The sequence below is a fragment of the Pollachius pollachius genome, assembly GCF_949987615.1.
Source record: "Pollachius pollachius genome assembly, chromosome: 2".
Taxonomy (NCBI): Eukaryota; Metazoa; Chordata; class Actinopteri; order Gadiformes; family Gadidae; genus Pollachius; species Pollachius pollachius.
In genome coordinates this window covers 17,710,527-17,729,961 of record NC_136935.1, presented here as the reverse complement: position 1 = coordinate 17,729,961, position 19,435 = coordinate 17,710,527, and the positions used below count along the sequence as shown (strand labels likewise).

Genomic DNA, 19,435 nt, shown 5'->3' with positions numbered 1-19,435 from the left:
AATCAAGAATGGGCTGAAAGGTTCCAGACGAATACGTGATAGGTCTGGACAATTAAATTAAATGAAATTATATTTGTTTAGTATAGCCCTTCATGCCACTTACTGTCTCAAATGGCGTAACAGGTCATATATTTATGACACTTATATCAGGCTTCTGATCACAACCAATCAGTGATCAACCGGCCACTATGTCTCTCCCGCCCCCCCCCCCCCCCCCGTCCCACCAGATACACCAAGATGAAGACGGCCACCAACATCTACATCTTCAACCTTGCGCTGGCGGACGCGCTGGCTACGAGCACGCTGCCCTTCCAGAGCGTAAACTACCTGATGGGCACCTGGCCCTTTGGCGACGTGGTCTGCAAGATGGTGCTGTCCATCGACTACTACAACATGTTCACCTCCATCTTCACACTCACCACCATGAGCATCGACCGCTACATCGCCGTGTGCCACCCCGTCAAGGCGCTGGACTTCAGGACACCGCAGAACGCCAAGATCGTCAACATCTGCAACTGGATCCTCTCCTCGGCTATCGGCCTGCCCGTCATGTTCATGGCCTCCACCATCCTGACCCATCCCAATTGTAGGCTCACACACACACACACACACACGCACACACACACACACACACACACACACACACACACACACACACACACACACACACACACACACAATCCTGACCTAGCCCAATTGTAGGCTCACACACTCACACACACACACACACACACCATACTGACCCAGCCCAATTGTAGGCACACATACACACACACACACACACACACGCACACGCACACACACACAATCCTGACCTAGCCCAATTGTAGGCTCACACACGCACACACACACACACACACACCATACTGACCCTCCCCCAGTGTAGGCTCACACACACACACACACACACACACACACACCATCCTGACCCAGCTCGAGTGTAGCTATCAATTTTAGATCTCCGCCACTTCAGGAAAGAAATCTTTTAAATCAACATTACCATGGCTAATCTTGTTGCAATCGCCACACATATCCGTGTGGCAGCCACATGGATATCAACCTCTCCACATGGAGACGGGTTTGTGGAGCGAGGACAGAGAGAGGGCCCTCCGCCAAGGTGGGCTGGGAAATTGCTGTGATAAAGGAAAGAAACCTGGCCAGAAATGATTGAATGACTGCCTCTGCTCTCTGCGATGGGACAGGGGTAGTAATAAGAGATTCACAGCCGGGTGTCGCGTGACATGAACCATGTTGATGATGTTAGCATTCAGGGTTTTTTAGTGTATTAGAAATAGGGACAGGTGTGGGCAACATGTTTATGCTATCATAAACTACTCTGAGCACTCTAGATCAGCACCATGTAATGAAATTATTAAAGCTTACTTTGTTTATACGGTTGGTTTTTTATTGTTTGTAGGAAATAGCGACATCCTTCATAAGGGAACACAGAAGAGTGTTTTGAGTTTTACCTGAACAAAGCAGTCGTGGAGATTAGTGCACATTTAAACCTAATTATGTTAAGACGGAAAATACTAAATACTAAATACTAAAATGTGTCTGTGTGTGTCTGTGTGTGCGTGTGTGTGTGTGTGTGTGTGTGTGTGTGTGCGTGAACGACAGCCGACATTGTCGACTGCACCCTGGTGTGCCCCCACCCCTCCTGGTACTGGGAGATCCTGCTGAAGATCTGTGTCTTCATCTTCGCCTTCATCATGCCCGTCCTCATCATCACTGTGTGCTACGGCCTTATGATCCTGCGGCTGAAGAGCGTGCGCATGCTGTCTGGCTCCAAGGTAGGCCCTGAACATCTAGCTTCCAACACTGAAACCTAGTTCAACATGCTCAGGGACCACGTCATCATCTCAGCTGCATTGAGAATGCATTCGTACATTCAAACCCTGTATGAGTGTATGAATGGATTAAAGGTAATGAAGCTTCTTAATACATTCTTTATTAAAACCTAATAATAATGATACAAATGATAATTGCTTGGTCATTAAGTAGAACAGGTAGCAATGTTTTTCCCTGCTTCGGCGATCCGTCACCAATAACAGCGCCTGTGTGATTCATCTTCGTGTGAATAGCGCTAGTCCTGCCAGGCAATTTCATCATAACTCTGCAAAACGTTCAAAACACCCATTTGCTTTGTGATGAATGGAAGTGGGCCTTCTCTCAGCTGTCTTCAGAAACGTTGAGGCTGCATGGAGAATCTGCCGTAGCCAAGGCTCTGCGGAGCCGAAAGAAAATGACATCCACGCAGCAATCCTACAGGATGTTGTAGTTTTTGTTTTGCCATTACTACGGCAAATAAAAATGAACAGGCACATTTCATTCACTTTTTTTTCCAACCGTTCTTTTCACAATATTTTCAAGGAGAAGTGGATTGTTGTTGGATTGTTGAAGGACAGAGTTGGGATTGTTATGACATCTCCTTTACCTCCTACCTCTCCTTCTAAATCACCCTAGTATTTTAGATAACAGTTAGCTATGCTCTCTGTAGTCCAGCACAACCAACTCTGCTCCCTCCAGCTCTCACTCAATGTTCTCTTCCTCCAACCACCCAACTCTCGCAAGACTTCTCCTTGAGCGAGACTTCGTTGGACTCAATAACAAAGAGACTGTGATGGTTGAGAAACAAGTTGTGTTTCTCTGTAGGGATCCTTTCCAAAATGGTAGCATATAATGTAAGCCAATCAGTGGTAAAAACAAGAACTTTTAGATGACGTACATTGACCGGGTGCTATTATCCCAAAGAAATAGATTGCAGCCAATTTTCGTGAATTTGTGCTGGTTTTACAGCTCAATAACTTACTTGGCTCGTGGCGTTTATATAGACAAACGATTTTGTCTGATTTATTATTGTTACAATTCATGTCCAGGCAATTTCAGTAAGTTGCTTGCTGTGCATTCACCTCTATAAAAAGAATGGTGACTGTTTATTCCAATTTAAAAGCTGTATTCCGGTTTCCACTGCCTGCCCAAGCACAAAAGTCTGTTATTATTATTCCCTGTATTATTTTGTAACTTTTTCTTTCATTATTTTGGCATATAAAACCTAATTTTTCATATTCCAAGTTATTTACTGATCTCCCCAATAATTTCAGCCATATTTATGATTTCTTTATGTTGACTTAGGTCTTCGTAATAATTTAAGGTTGGTTCAAGGTTGTGTGATGCAGAGAACACCTCTAGGCGTCTCCTCTAGTTCCTCATTTGAGTTCCTAGTACTGCCTAACTTTCAATTCGATCAGTCGGTTAGGACCATTTGACAAATAATGTTGTGTTATTGGTCAGTCTTTGAGGTAGCGCCATTGGTCGAGTACGCTGTTAATAATCCGGCCCAGTTCATGTCCAGATCCAGCCATCTGGATCTTTAGACTGGTTTACACTAGACTGGTTAACTTTATACTGATTAGCATGAAACTAGTTACCAATACACTTGTAAACCTTAGACTGATTTAAGTAAGACTGGTTAATGTTAGACTAGTTAACACTACACAGGCTAACCCTTAGATTATTGAAGATTAGATTACTTAACACTACACTGGTTAACCTTAGACCGGTTAACTTAATACTGGATAACATCAGAATAGTTAACAATACGCTGGTTAACATTAGACTGGTCAACGTTAGACTTTTTAACACTAGACGTAATCGTTGGGAATCGTTAGACTAGTAAACTTAAGACTGGTTAACGTTGGACTGGTTAACATTAGACTGGTTAACATTAGACTGGTTAACGTTGGACAAATGATCGTCATTGAGAGTCGATACAAAGCCACGCTGGGAGTATTAGCTCAGTAACTTCCTTTCGACGCTAAAGCCAGGGCTCACTTAAATATAGTTGTTCTCTAATCCATCCATTAAGCCTTCACAAAAGGTTTTATCCACTGATAAACTGAAGGCAGCAGACGTCTCCTCCGGCCGACGTGCAGAGACTGTGTGCATAAGGCTGCTGCTCCACTATTGGAAAACTAGTAAGCCTGAGGAGAAGGCTGAATGGTAGCGATTGAAGGCGGAATGAGAAAAGCAACATAATTATCGCTAAAGACTGAGCTTCCTGAGCACACCAGAGTGCCTCCTCTGCATCGCAGTGCAGGTAAATTCAGATGCAAATAGGAAACCCCTCCCCCACCCCAGGGTGTTTCTTGGAGAAGTGTAACCCTTGGTTTTCCTATTTGGATTATTTCCTTTTAATTTCTGCTGTTGAATCTTCACCTCTCCTCCTCGCCCTTACTTTAACACCTCCTCTTCTCCCTTCCTCCCATACATAACCCTACACACACACACACACACACACACACACACACACACACACACACACACACACACACACACACACTCATTCGCTCACTTTCTCACTCTCTCTCTGAAACACACACACACACACACACACACACGCACACACACACACACACACACACACACACACACATAGGAGAAAGACCGAAACCTGCGTCGGATCACGCGCATGGTCCTGGTGGTGGTGGCCGTCTTCATCATCTGCTGGACGCCCATCCACATCTTCGTCATCATCAAGGCCCTGGTGAACATCCCCGACTCCCTGCTGCAGACGGTCACATGGCACTTCTGCATCGCCCTGGGCTACACCAACAGGTGGGTGGAGCAGTGGGGTTCTGGGGTCTACTGGGATGTAGGATGGTGATGGATGGCAGACCGGAAGTATGTGTGTGTGTGTGTGTGTTTGTGTGTGTATGTGTGTGTGTGTGTGTGTATGTGTGTGTGTGTGTGTGTGTGTGTATGTATGTGTGTGTGTGATGTTTACAGAGCAGACATCGTGTCTTTTTTTCGTCATACTTGGTTTAGAGAAAGAGAGAAATGATGCAGTCGTGTGCGGATGGTTTCTGCTCTTAAGATCAATGATGATGATGTAATGACGGCACAGCAATGATTGCTGCAGTGGAAAAAGTGGCATGGAGCAGGGTCATTTGCTGATGCTGAGACGTGTACTACTCAATGCAAATTATAGATTCATTTACGATTGGATGGCAACAAACAAACACGCGCTCTACCTTTATCACCATTTGTAAGGATGCGTACCACGTCGAATAGTAAGCACGCAATCTTTTCAGTCAGGGTAGAAAATTTAACCATGAAAATGGGAGGCAATCCAAAACGATCTTCCTAAAGCGGGATGCAGCACTTCTTCAGGTACCATTTACTGACTGGGTGATGGGATTCTACCTCTGCTCTTGCGGATGCCTGCTCTGTAGGAATAGCTGAATAGCTGAACCACGCAGTCGGGTCCACAGGACACTCTGTGGGCTGGCAGTTTGTTTCTGATGAGCTTTTCTGATGTCGTCGTGCATCTGCAGCAGTCTGAACCCCGTGCTCTACGCCTTCCTGGACGAGAACTTCAAGAGGTGCTTCCGTGAGTTCTGCACCCCGAGCCCCTCGGTGCTGGAGCTCCAGAACTCCTCCCGCATCGGCACGGCCCACCGCCACCTCCAGCAGGGGGACAACAACAGCGCCAACACGGGAGAGAGGACCAATCAACAGGTGGAGAACAGGCTGACCCTCACGCTCTCTGTCTCTGTCACTCTCTGTCTGTCTCGCTCTCTGTCTCTGTCGCTCTCTGTCTGTGTCGCTCTCTGTCTCTGTCGCTCTCTGTCTGTCTCGCTCTCTGTCTCTGTCGCTCTCTGTCTGTCTCGCTCTGTCTGTGTCGCTCTCTGTCTGTCTCGCTCTCTGTCTGTGTCGCTCTCTGTCTGTCTCGCTCTCTGTCTCTGTCGCTCTCTGTCTGTCTCGCTCTGTCGCTCTCTGTCTGTCTTGCTCTCTGTCTGTCTCGCTCTCTGTCTCTGTCGCTCTCTGTCTGTTTCGCTCTGTCTGTGTCGCTCTCTGTCTGTCTTGCTCTCTGTCTCTGTCGCTCTCTGTCTGTCTCGCTCTGTCTGTGTCGCTCTCTGTCTGTCTCGCTCTGTCTGTGTCGTTCTCTGTCTGTCTCGCTCTCTGTCTCTGTCGCTCTCTGTCTGTCTCGCTCTGTCTGTGTCGCTCTCTGTCTGTCTCGCTCTCTGTCTGTGTCGCTCTCTGTCTGTCTCGCTCTGTCTCTGTCGCTCTCTGTCTGTCTCGCTCTCTGTCTCTGTCGCTCTCTGTCTGTCTCGCTCTGTCTCTGTCGCTCTCTGTCTGTCTCGCTCTCTGTCTGTCTCGCTCTCTGTCTCTGTCGCTCTCTGTCTGTCTCGCTCTGTCTGTGTTGCTCTCTGTCTGTCTCGCTCTCTGTCTGTGTCGCTCTCTGTCTGTCTCGCTCTGTCTCTGTCGCTCTCTGTCTGTCTCGCTCTCTGTCTCTGTCGCTCTCTGTCTGTCTTGCTCTGTCTGTCTCGCTCTCTGTCTGTCTCGCTCTCTGTCTGTCTCGCTCTGTCTGTGTCGCTCTCTGTCTGTCTCGCTCTCTGTCTCTGTCGCTCTCTGTCTGTCTCGCTCTCTGTCTCTGTCGCTCTCTGTCTGTCTCGCTCTCTGTCTCTGTCGCTCTCTGTCTGTCTCGCTCTCTGTCTCTGTCGCTCTCTGTCTGTCTCGCTCTCTGTCTCTGTCGCTCTCTGTCTGTCTCGCTCTGTCTGTGTTGCTCTCTGTCTGTCTCGCTCTCTGTCTGTGTCGCTCTCTGTCTGTCTCGCTCTGTCTCTGTCGCTCTCTGTCTGTCTCGCTCTCTGTCATTGTCGCTCTCTGTCTGTCTTGCTCTGTCTCTGTCGCTCTCTGTCTGTCTCGCTCTCTGTCTGTCTCGCTCTCTGTCTGTCTCGCTGTCTGTGTCGCTCTCTGTCTGTCTCGCTCTCTGTCTCTGTCGCTCTGTCTGTCTCGCTCTCTGTCTCTGTCGCTCTCTGTCTGTCTCGCTCCCTGTCTCTGTCGCTCTCTGTCTGTCTCGCTCTCTGTCTCTGTCGCTCTCTGTCTGTCTCGCTCTCTGTCTCTGTCGCTCTCTGTCTGTCTCGCTCTCTGTCTCTGTTGCTCTCTGTCTGTCTCGCTCTCTGTCTCTGTCGCTCTCTGTCTGTCTCGCTCTGTCTGTGTCGCTCTCTGTCTGTCTCGCTCTGTCTCTTGTCGCTCTCTGTCTGTCTCGCTGTTTCTGTCTGTCTCTCTTTCTCTCTGTCTATCTTTTTGTCCGTCTGTCTGTTTCCTATCTGTCTGTCTCTCTTTCTCTCTCTGTCTCTCTATATGACTCTCTCTCTGTCTGTCTGTCTCTCTCTCTGTCTCTCTGTCCCTGTCTCTCTCTCTCTATCTCTCTCTCTTTTTCTCTCTCTCTGTATTTTCCATTCTTTCTGTCTCTCTCTCTGTCTGTCTCTGTCACTGTCTCTCTCTCTCTCTTCCTTTCTTTCTGTCTCTCTCTGTCTCTCTCTCTCTCACTCTCAACCCTTCTCCCTCCCTCTCGCTCCATCGCTCGCTCTTCCTCTCTCCCTCCTCTCCTTTGTAACTTAATTTGCATATATTTATCTAGATAAGATGTACCAGAAATGCGATGCAATTTTCTAAATAATCTTGTTGATGCCATCTTGGCTATCTTTTAAAAAAATACATATCCTCCCAGAGGGGGGACAGAGCTCAGAACAACTCCATCACACTAGGTTGGCCGCACCACTGAAGTACAGCAGTTTACGCCTGTCTCCAGAGGGCGTGCACCTCTCCCCAACTAACTCCTCTGTCCTCTCTGGGCATCCTGGTCCAGGTATGACTAGCCTTGGAGGGGTCGTCAGTGGATTCGCGCGGCTGTGGCGGCGTTGCCCATGACGACCTCACCTCAGAGGTCACACAGGTCACCATGGGGCTTTGACCCACGCAACGGCGGAGACCGTTGGTCGGTCCATGTGACCGCAGGGACCGACAGCAGGGACCGACAGCAGGGACCGACAGCAGGGACCGACAGCAGGGACTGGTATGGTGCGTTGTCGTGGAAACCGGTGGCCAAACGGCTTCCATTACCAAAGGGAACGTGACACCAGACGACATGACGCATGACTTCAAGGGCCGCTACTGCATGGCGACCCCCCCCCCCCCCACACACCCCTAACTCCTTTAATAGATGTCCATGTAGCCGCAATTACTCTTAATATGGTTGAATTGACTCTTGAAATAGCTTGAGCCAAGCTTTTTTTTGTCTCTGTCTCTCTGTCTTTCTCTCTCAATCTCTCTCTCTCTCTCTCTCTCTCTCTCTCTCTCTCTTTCTCTCTCTCTCTCTCTTGCTCTCTCTTCGTTTCCTCTCTTTCACCCTCCCTCCCTCCGTCTCTATTTTATGATGTCCACAGCAGACATCAACATGTCAATATGATGCCGGCTATGCCTCCTAAGAGACCTGCCGTTCTGATGTTGTAGAACTGTGGTGCAAGCACAGTGCAAACACGCGCTTGCCGTCCAAGAGTAATTGCAAGCTGTGAAAGGAGCCAGGAAATGAAAGAAAAATGTATTGCTGTTGAAAGAGGGTTGTTTAGGCGTGAACACATTTCTATGTCCCCGGGGGGGGGGACTTGAAAGGCCTTTGACATGATGATGTGCTCTCTGCCTCTCTGCTGTTATGAGGTAGCCGGAGCTCGGAGCACCGCTGCCTTCTGCTCACATTTTCCACCCTGATGCTCCAGACGTGACCAGAACCACCCGACGCTTTCTGTTCAACAGAGGCCGTTGAATCAGTAAAAAAAAAAAAGTTCTTTACACACCTTTTGCTCCTCTTCTTCTCACGTGACTTCTCCTGAAATAGTTCATCACCTTCTGCGCGGGCGAAGGGAAAGAGACCAGACAGCTCTGAACTCCCTCCACGTCTGCAACGCCGGCATCTGTGGTACCCTATAGCTTAGTGCGGAGCCTTTAAACAACTTGAGTGCAACAGTTTCCACACTGTGCTCTGGTAGTCTAAAACTGACTGGTTGGATCAAATGGTCTTGTGCACGCTTCATAAACAAATTCCCCCCTCGACAGACGGCTATCACACTTTATCGCTGACATTTCTGCCTTCCTTTACACGTTTGCGTTTTCTGACCATTTTCCGCCCTCCCTCCCGATTGGCTGTTCATACAAGAGGTCAAAGTGTATTCTCATCTGCAGAGGGTTAACAGGTGTTTGACTGTACTGATGCCAAGACCTTGCGTGTGATTTCTTGTGCCGGTCTCCTTCTGGGTGGCTGACAGCGTACATAATTGCCTATTTCACAGCCGCTGTTCACTGCTGGCATTCCTTGAACCTTGCTTTCAGAAAATGTATGAATTTTGTCAATCACCATTTACATGATGTATGATTGTCGGGACAGTGGGTTGGTCTGAACAGTACCAACCCCCTACGTCCTTAAAGGGTACTCAAAGCCTTAATTAAAAAAACTGTTTTAAAGTTGCAATGGGTCACATTTAAACTAGCTTGTAGCTGTATCTGTCAACGCTGATCGATAGTGATTTCAATAATGTTATCAATAAAATCAGATCCGGTAATATAACTATGTTCTACAAATAAAAAATGCTGGTCAACTCGTGCTTCTCCCTTTGCTAATTCCCTCCCGCTCATCCACCCAGCCAGCAGGGGTACGCTAGCTGGCCGGGGTACTCTAGCTGGCCGTGCTACCCTAGCTGGCTGGGCTCCGCTAGCTGGCGTCACATAGTCGCATAGCCAGTAAGAATGGACACTTGAATTCTCTTTGGTTTCTGAAAATCTTAATAACTGGGAGGGGCTCAGTCTTATGCATTGCGACTTTAACAAAATGAAAAGGGCATTAAATTAGTATTATTATTTTCCTAACTTTTCATAGATCATTGGGTTCATGATCAGTGGGTTCAAACAGTTTTAATGGCATTCAAAATGATAGTGCCAGTTGAACAATATGTTTTGTGTTGAACAATAGCTAATTATGATCCACTTAGAAGACCTTTCAGCCTCTTTGAACATTGCACAGCATTTGAAAGTGTGTTTGCTTATGTGTTTTGCAAGGCATAATATTGTGTTAATGCCAGTGTATGATATTGCTGAACAGGCCATTTGGCGTTTTGAGTATAGAACCATAGTAGATACTAATTGCGTCTATAAGTGGTTCTGTATTTAAAAGCATAAATAGTAAACAGAGCATTCAAGATTGTGTCTTTAATGTTAAACCTTTAATACTGCCTCTGCTTAAATGTTGTGCTGTATGATGTATATGTCAAATGCCTTTATTGTAGTTCTACTCGATTAACTGGGTACTTGCTTTTTTATATATATATATCTGTTAAAATGCTAAGAATTCATATGTCTACATATGTTATATGTCACATGTATATAACATATGTCACATGTCTTTGTGGTGCTTCATTTTTCTGCATATTGCTGTTACCATTCTTTGTGATTGTCATCATCATTTAGTGGAATTTAATTTGAAATATTTTATTGAAATGGTACTCATTACATATTACGTTTTCCTTTGCCACAGTCTCTATTTAAAATCGCTAAATTAAAGTATATTGTTTCTATTACGAAAAGCCTGTCAACAGTCTGTTTATTAAAATAGCCATATTTGATCTACTTTCTCATCCCACTGAACACAAACGATGAGTATAGTCTGGTAATGAGTACCAGACTATATGGTTGCTCTTTAAGCAGCATGGTATTAAAGTATTGGCTGTTGCTCTACAGCCAAACGTTACATCTATTTTTCCAGCTCTTCAGCATGAATTTATTCAGGCAGATATTTATATTATTTTTGTATAGTCAAGCTGTATAGCTGACGCAAATACTGTCAACAGCTATCAAATTGCAGCAATCTTTGATGGTATTACTGTTTCATAAACTGTGTTTGTATCAAGCCAATAGGGAGAATGCCTGGTTATGTGCCTGTCTTGTATCGTTCATCTGCATTTTTTGTGATGTATACCAATCTTAAAGTGGCCAATGTATGCATGACATTTACCTGTCCATTTCCACAGTTATAGAATTATAGACGCAATGTAATGGAATAAATACATAAATCTGATCGGTCTCTACCATTGTTTCTTATGTATACCGTATATTACGACTTCCCAGTCTATTATGCCCCATAAAAAGAATACAATGCCGACTTGCTGGCTTGCTAGGGGAAATCTGAGGGAGTATACAGGGTTGTGTGAAGCAGCTCTATGTGTCTTACTCTAACTGCCTCTTCATGACAATTCTGGAGGATAGGCAATTACTAGAATTTGCAACTAAATGAAATAACCACATCACACCATGACTTTTTTAACTCTTGCCAATTTCATTCTGCTAAATATCCTGATTGGTGTGTTTTTTTGTTTGTGTGTGTTCATGTGTGTGTGTGTGTGTGTGTGTGTGTGTGTGTGTGTGTGTGTGTGTGTGTGTGTGTATGTGTGTGTGTGTGTGTGTGTGTGTGTTTGTGAGTGTGTGAGTGTGTGTGTGTGTGTGTGTGTGTGTAATGATAAAAAGCCCCCGCCAGCACTTTTAGAATTGAAATCGTTTTTCACCTGTCCAAATAGTCCAAATATTTATGTAAGAAGTGTGTCAAATAGGCAATCCACTACAGAAATATCCAGGAACAAAGGTCTCCAGGGACAGCCTCTGGAATGTGTGTGGGAGGATTTATAAATGCCTTACATTCAATGGTAGCGAATAGTGAGCGTTGTAATGTGTTTATTCCATCAGGATTCAGTGTTGATCCTTTATTTGTGTGTGTGCGCGTGTAAACGTGTGTGTTTGTGCTTGCATGAGCCTGTTTTCGTGTGTGCGTGTGAGTGTATGTGTTTGTGTCTGTGTGTATGTGTTTGTGTGTTTGTGCGTGTGTGTGTGTGTGTGTGTGTGTGTGTGTGTGTGCGCATGTGTCTGTTCACATGCCTGTGAGTGTATTTAACCATGCATCAGTGAGCATGTGTTGAACCATGCATGTGTTATGTGGCAATATGTGGCACACCACATGTTGAAATATTTGCCCGTCTCGCTGTCAGGTACGGTCTGCCTAATCCGCAGTTTGCAACATGAAGTCTCCTGTTGGAATCAATACTTTCATGTCTTAAAAATGAAGTCCTCTGAAGCAGAAGTTAATCCATCATACTTTGGTCATATTTCAACCTTTAAACCGAAGTCTAGTGATGTTAGTTGTAATGTATTTCAAAATAACATATTTTTCTATCTTATCAATACTCAATTACTCCATGATTGTATATTATTGTATATCTTAATGGTTTGACGCTGTGTCTGGATTCAACAAATTCATTAAAAAACTCCTGATGCTTATCCAAAGCCTCTGTGTCTGTGTGTGTGTGGGTGTGCATGGGTGTGTGTGAGAGACAGCGATTCAGCCCCATTTGGATGCAGCTTCCTACCTGAAGCCTGTGGAAATCTCCTGGGCTTTGATTTCCTGCCCCTCCGTTTTCAATCACGAGGCAGTCTCTGCCTTGAGGCAGTTCCACAAACTAAAAGCGTGGGCTCAATCTTTCCAATGAGCAGAACAATGGCTATTGACGGTGCGATGCAGTCTGCATCAGAGCTGGGGCTCCACAGAATACATGTGTATTCTTACCCCTAAATCACCAGCCATGTGGCCAAACTGGTGGAGCCCAATCCTCGACGACCTGGCCCCCGCTGGAGCCCAGCCAGCCCCCCTGTTACTTCTAATTCTGTCTCACAAAGTGATCTCTTCCTTGGCACAGCAAGAAGCCGGACGTAACATCGACTTTTATTCCTGCGCTCCTGTCAGCTGGCCTTCAAGCGGCTGGCTTACTGCCAGATTCATGCCCCCTCCCCCCCCCCCCCTTGTTTTACCCACACCAACAGGGTTGGTTGCAAGCTTGTCATTTGGCTACACTTCTTGAGTACAGGTTGTAAATAACTGTATTTGTCCCTTTTATAATGGGGAAGTAAACACACACACACACACACACACACACACACACACACACACACAAGCTTTGGGATTGCAGCAGACTTAATGGGGTGATTCAGGAATAAGACGTGAACATTCCTATTCAGATGCACCACACATGAACACAATGCTCCCAATGCAGCATTTACAATAAATGTATTGTAAGGGATTTGGGGGTTGCTCGTTTGAATCTCCTGGCTAAATGCTGCTGTGGCGTCTCTGAGCATGACACTCACTCTATCCTTTATTAAAAGATTCAAGTTTATACATTTTCTTTATCTTATCAATTTATTTCACCTTCATTATTTTCAATTTTATTTTGTTGAAAGAATGCATGCACATCCTTTTTTACAGTGCACTTTTCTGCATTTAGCAAAAAAATCTGCTTGAATTGGGACTGTGTGTTGATTGCTGCCTGCATTAGGGTTGGAAAAGTGATCGAATCATGCGTCCTATTTTTGTCTAACAGTCAATGAACATTCATTTTATGCAGTCCATTTATAGCAAACTCCAGTGTGTTTACTCATTGCACCTAACCAAGACCCCATACTGTTGTGAGAGCATTTCATAGCATGGGCAAACAAGATTGTAGCATGATGATTCTTGATATATTTTGTGCTCCATGCCTTTCTGATGGCTTTCCACCTCTGAAATGTACCCTTTAATTTCTATTGATCACACTGCACGTGGTTCTCTCAAAAGGTACAATCACTTGTCTTTTCAGAACGTTTTATTTCAGTTGTATGGAGAAGTGGTCAAAAAAATCAAAAAGTAAGCCCCACATTTTAACACAATGGTAACAATATTCATGTTTTTGTTACAAATAGTATGTAATTGTGATCATCTTATAGTCTGTGTGACTAGAAACAAACCATCATCTTGTGGTGGACATGATAATCGGTCCATTTCATCAAAGATGTTTACATAAAGCTGTTCAACATGAAGTTTTGATAAACTGAGGTTCATGTTGATAATCACCCAAAATAAAATAAAAATGACAACTACACAAATGAATCGCAGTGAAGCAACATTTTTAATGACATATCAGGAGAAAATTGTTTGGAGAAGATTAACAACATGAATGTGATATTTGCAGGCAACTGCTGGTTGGTCTTAGCAGCGATAGAGTCGGTTGATCCTCAGGATGTCATTCCGGGTCATTCCCCTTCTCTGGCCAATCCGAACACGGGAGTTTGGGATGGGGGTGATGCTGTCTCGTCCATTTATGGAGAAGGCTCTTCTGCCGTAGTGCATGATGGAGGTGTAATCGTAGGGGGTGTTCAGGTTGTTGGTGTTCTTTCTCTTGAAGTTGTAGGCATTGCGTCGATTGATGTTCCTCCAGTTGATCCTGACATACCGGTCACGGTCACTCCTGGTCTGCTCGTGGTTGAAGCCCAGAGCGTGGTTCAGCTCGTGCTGCATGATGCCGTAGTTCATGCATCCCGATCTCCTGAGAGAGAGTACCTGCCTGCCTCCTGTCCTGCCCAGAGAGGAGTAGCATCCACCTCCGCTCTGAACGCTGATGTGGTCGTACTGGTTCCGGCGGGGCACGAAACGGATGCAGGTGGTCCGGTGGAAGGACTGCATGGCTCTCACAATTCGTGACCTCTCTGCGGAGGTGTAGGCTCTGCTCACTGTGTAGGGAATGGTCACAAGGCCATTTGAGGATTTTTTCCACAGGCAGTTTTTTCTAAAACACTTCATGGCGTTTCTGGTTGTTGGTAGAAGCAAGTCTCCCTCCAGCAGGATCTCACTGGAGCCGTTGTTGGAGATCAGAATCCTGGTGCTGATATCCATGTCCTCATTGTCTTCTAGGAGATCATCGACACTTTCTTCCCCCACCAGAGGTTGAGCCTGGGAGAGGTCTCCCTCCAGCAGGATCTCATTGGAGTCGTTGATGGAGATCAGAAACTCTGTGATGATATCCATGTCCTCGTTGTCTTCTAGGACATCGGCCACAATTTCTTCCCCCACCAGAGGTTGAGCCTGGCAGAGGCCCAGCAAAAGCAGAAAGAGGCTGAGACAGGTCTTCATCTTCTGGCTCTCTCTGGTTGTTTCTGGACACTGGCTCTGGAGCTTCTCTGGATGTCTTCAACAGAGAGACTCCTTAAGGTTTGTTGTCAGTCTGATTGGACCAGAGCTTTTATATGTTCTTCTGCAGGTGTGTTTGTTGGAGGATTTAGGGCTGTGGTGCAGAATCTAAGGACTAAATAAACCTTTTAAGGGTGGACACAAGCAACCAACCTACCATTTCAACACTGTCTGTTATTCAAAGGCTTTGAGAGGAGGGGAGGGACATTACTGAGTCAATGTTTATGCAAGAAAAATAAAAACAAACTTAAATAGCATTTCAAGTTTTTAATTAATTTGATAATGCAGAATTCTACACCGCAGACTGACATTAACGTCTATTTTTACCGACTTGATATCACTATCCTAACTAAATGTGTGCTTTTCTACTTTTATACATTGAGGGACAAACACAAGGACTTCCAAATGATACACTTAACTTTCAAACATCAATAATTCTTGCTGGACATTAAATGCAATACATGCTTTATTCTGTTGGAGGAAACATTATGTTAGCAACAGATGCATATTTACAAGCACAACTAATCTTTTTAATCAATGCTCTGAGTAAATAAAAGTCAGGTTATGTTTCTTTTTTCAGGAAGACCAAAAGATGAAGCAGGGCTCAAAAGCTAGGTTAGGTCATCTTTTTTAGAAGCATCATTTGACATATTTGTTTCATTTGTCTTTACGTCCCGACAGCAAACAATTGTTCCAATGTTCTGATAAAAGTAAAAAGATCTGGCACCTGTGGCTGTCGCAGGTCTGCAATAAGCTGTTCCAATTAGTCGCGGGACTGTAATGGCTTACCTGTCTGTTTACCTAACTTCACGGCTACCTGCGCGCACCCATGCCCATGCACTCACTGCACATGACCGGTGTCTCTCGAACGCCGAGGCAGTATTCTTAGGCTTTATACATTTCCATACCTTCCTGACATTTCACCGGGTTTTAGGGTATATGAAGGTGTTTCTGTCATTTATTTGTATTAAAAATTATAAAACAAATAAAGCTGAGCTTCTGTGATAGAAGTCATTGTAGCATGGATGACATTGTCTAGCCTACGCTGCTGTGTATCTAAAATTCTGTTTGCCAACTTCGACAAGTCTTGCCTGGTTTAAATACTCATGGCCTATAGAATAATGAATAGATGGGACATAAGCGGCCCTCCATAGATTCGGTCTTAATCTCAAAAAGCAGGGCCAGCTTGAGCACTCGTTTTCTTTTCAATTCAGAGATAGTTTCCGCCAATGTACACATATGGAAAGTAAAGATTAGGTTAGTCTTCAACGTCGACACAACGCAAGGGGTTCACGGACCAATTACGTCATTGCGGAACCTCCTTGCGTCCACCGCAATGGCCTGACGTGCGCCTCCCAAAAAGGTTATCGTTGCATCAAGGCTTCGCAGCAGCAAGGGCTGTGATTGGTCCGCTCACTAAAACCCGACCCAGAACCAAAACAGGTTCACGACTGCGTGGAGGCGTCGGCGTGTTCATTGCGTTGCGTCAACTTTGAACTGTAACTGAGCCTTAAGTCTAACCTGTATTATAAAGTCAATGTGCATTACACCCACACCAGGTGTGATGGTGGTTGATGGTTGGTTCAAGCAGCCTCACCTGGCCCGAGTCAGGAATATTGAACTCTGGGGCTGGGTTATGCTGCACACCTGTCGTGCAATGAAGTATCAGGGCATAGAGGGTAAACCAGCATTCAACCACACACACACTTCACAATGTTTAAATGATTAAACCAAATTTAGTATTGGGAGTAAGTATGGGTACGGGATGAAGGAGCAGTAAGGGGGAAGGATTTGGGTCACTTGTGGAGTGGCGGTGATAGGATCCATCATTCACGTGTTCCGTCTTAGAATGAAGTAATCGTTTTGTAACATGAAGGCCGAATGGAGACATCTCCTATTCTGAAGGATGCAAGTGGATTTAGCAGTTGTAATAGAGGAAGCATCAACTGTTGTTGTAGTGATAGTCCAGTACAATGCTTCTTAGCATAGAGGTCAGGAACAGTATCCTAGTAATCTAAAATATATATCTGGTTTCTAAATCGGTTTGGCTATATCCCTTGTGATTGAGTTATCATGCAGATACCTTTTTAAACCAATGGTAACAATATTCTTGTTTTTGTTACAACTAGTATGTAATTAGAATCACATGTTCATCTTGTAGTCTGTGTGATTAGAAGCACAACATCATCTTGTGGTGGACATGGTAATAGATCCATTTCATCAAAAATGTTCATATGAAGCTGTTCAACATGAAGTGTTGATAATCTGAGGTTCATGTTGATAATCACCCAAAATAAAATAAAAATGACAACTACACAAATGAATCGCAGTGAAGCAACATTTTTAATGACATATCAGGAGAAAATTGTTTGGAGAAGATTAACAACATGAATGTGATATTTGCAGGCAACTGCTGGTTGGTCTTAGCAGCGATAGAGTCGGTTGATCCTCAGGATGTCATTCCGGGTCATTCCCCTTCTCTGGCCAATCCGAACACGGGAGTTTGGGATGGGGGTGATGCTGTCTCGTCCATTTATGGAGAAGGCTCTTCTGCCGTAGTGCATGATGGAGGTGTAATCGTAGGGGGTGTTCAGGTTGTTGGTGTTCTGCCTCTTGAAGTTGTAGGCATTGCGTCGATTGATGTTCCTCCAGTTGATCCTGACATACCGGTCACGGTCACTCCTGGTCTGCTCGTGGTTGAAGCCCAGAGCGTGGTTCAGCTCGTGCTGCATGATGCCGTAGTTCATGCATCCCGATCTCCTGAGAGAGAGTACCTGCCTGCCTCCTGTCCTGCCCAGAGAGGAGTAGCATCCACCTCCGCTCTGAACGCTGATGTGGTCGTACTGGTTCCGGCGGGGCACGAAACGGATGCAGGTGGTCCGGTGGAAGGACTGCATGGCTCTCACAATTCGTGACCTCTCTGCGGAGGTGTAGGCTCTGCTCACTGTGTAGGGAATGGTCACAAGGCCATTTGAGGATTTTTTCCACAGGCAGTTTTTTCTAAAACACTTCATGGCGTTTCTGGTTGTTGGTAGAAGCAAGTCTCCCTCCAGCAGGATCTCACTGGAGCCGTTGTTGGAGATCAGAATCCTGGTGCTGATATCCATGTCCTCATTGTCTTCTAGGAGATCATCGACACTTTCTTCCCCCACCAGAGGTTGAGCCTGGGAGAGGTCTCCCTCCAGCAGGATCTCATTGGAGTCGTTGATGGAGATCAGAAACTCTGTGATGATATCCATGTCCTCGTTGTCTTCTAGGACATCGGCCACAATTTCTTCCCCCACCAGAGGTTGAGCCTGGCAGAGGCCCAGCAAAAGCAGAAAGAGGCTGAGACAGGTCTTCATCTTCTGGCTCTCTCTGGTTGTTTCTGGACACTGGCTCTGGAGCTTCTCTGGATGTCTTCAACAGAGAGACTCCTTAAGGTTTGTTGTCAGTCTGATTGGACCAGAGCTTTTATATGTTCTTCTGCAGGTGTGTTTGTTGGAGGATTTAGGGCTGTGGTGCAGAATCTAAGGACTAAATAAACCTTTTAAGGGTGGACACAAGCAACCAACCTACCATTTCAACACTGTCTGTTATTCAAAGGCTTTGAGAGGAGGGGAGGGACATTACTGAGTCAATGTTTATGCAAGAAAAATAAAAACAAACTTAAATAGCATTTCAAGTTTTTAATTAATTTGATAATGCAGAATTCTACACCGCAGACTGACATTAACGTCTATTTTTACCGACTTGATATCACTATCCTAACTAAATGTGTGCTTTTCTACTTTTATACATTGAGGGACAAACACAAGGACTTCCAAATGATACACTTAACTTTCAAACATCAATAATTCTTGCTGGACTTTAAATGCAATACATGCTTTATTCTGTTGGAGGAAACATTATGTTAGCAACAGATGCATATTTACAAGCACAACTAATCTTTTTAATCAATGCTCTGAGTAAATAAAAGTCAGGTTATGTTTCTTTTTTCAGGAAGACCAAAAGATGAAGCAGGGCTCAAAAGCTAGGTTAGGTCATCTTTTTTAGAAGCATCATTTGACATATTTGTTTCATTTGTCTTTACGTCCCGACAGCAAACAATTGTTCCAATGTTCTGATAAAAGTAAAAAGATCTGGCACCTGTGGCTGTCGCAGGTCTGCAATAAGCTGTTCCAATTAGTCGCGGGACTGTAATGGCTTACCTGTCTGTTTACCTAACTTCACGGCTACCTGCGCGCACCCATGCCCATGCACTCACTGCACATGACCGGTGTCTCTCGAACGCCGAGGCAGTATTCTTAGGCTTTATACATTTCCATACCTTCCTGACATTTCACCGGGTTTTAGGGTATATGAAGGTGTTTCTGTCATTTATTTGTATTAAAAATTATAAAACAAATAAAGCTGAGCTTCTGTGATAGAAGTCATTGTAGCATGGATGACATTGTCTAGCCTACGCTGCTGTGTATCTAAAATTCTGTTTGCCAACTTCGACAAGTCTTGCCTGGTTTAAATACTCATGGCCTATAGAATAATGAATAGATGGGACATAAGCGGCCCTCCATAGAT

The 19,435-nt window shown here is 45.0% G+C and overlaps 3 protein-coding genes across 3 annotated transcripts; 1 reads left to right on the top strand and 2 right to left on the bottom strand.

Annotated features, from left to right (window-relative positions):
* Positions 1–227: 227 nt before the first annotated feature.
* oprm1 (opioid receptor, mu 1) lies at positions 228–8,567 on the top strand (the record flags this gene model as incomplete). The annotated part of the gene is made up of 5 exons (XM_079729097.1): positions 228–586; positions 1,621–1,793; positions 4,439–4,617; positions 5,337–5,566; positions 8,503–8,567. The coding sequence occupies exons 1-5, from the start codon at positions 238–240 to the stop codon at positions 8,565–8,567; spliced, it is 996 nt and encodes a 331-aa protein (XP_079585223.1). The 5' UTR covers positions 228–237.
* Positions 8,568–13,900: 5,333 nt separating this feature from the next.
* On the bottom strand, positions 13,901–14,821 carry LOC307070389 (high choriolytic enzyme 1-like; the record flags this gene model as incomplete). Its single annotated transcript, XM_079728838.1, has 1 exon — positions 13,901–14,821. The coding sequence occupies one exon, from the start codon at positions 14,819–14,821 to the stop codon at positions 13,901–13,903; it is 921 nt and encodes a 306-aa protein (XP_079584964.1).
* A 2,480-nt stretch (positions 14,822–17,301) lies between these two features.
* LOC307070388 (hatching enzyme 1.2-like) lies at positions 17,302–18,222 on the bottom strand (the record flags this gene model as incomplete). The annotated part of the gene is made up of 1 exon (XM_079728837.1): positions 17,302–18,222. The coding sequence occupies one exon, from the start codon at positions 18,220–18,222 to the stop codon at positions 17,302–17,304; it is 921 nt and encodes a 306-aa protein (XP_079584963.1).
* Positions 18,223–19,435: the final 1,213 nt, after the last annotated feature.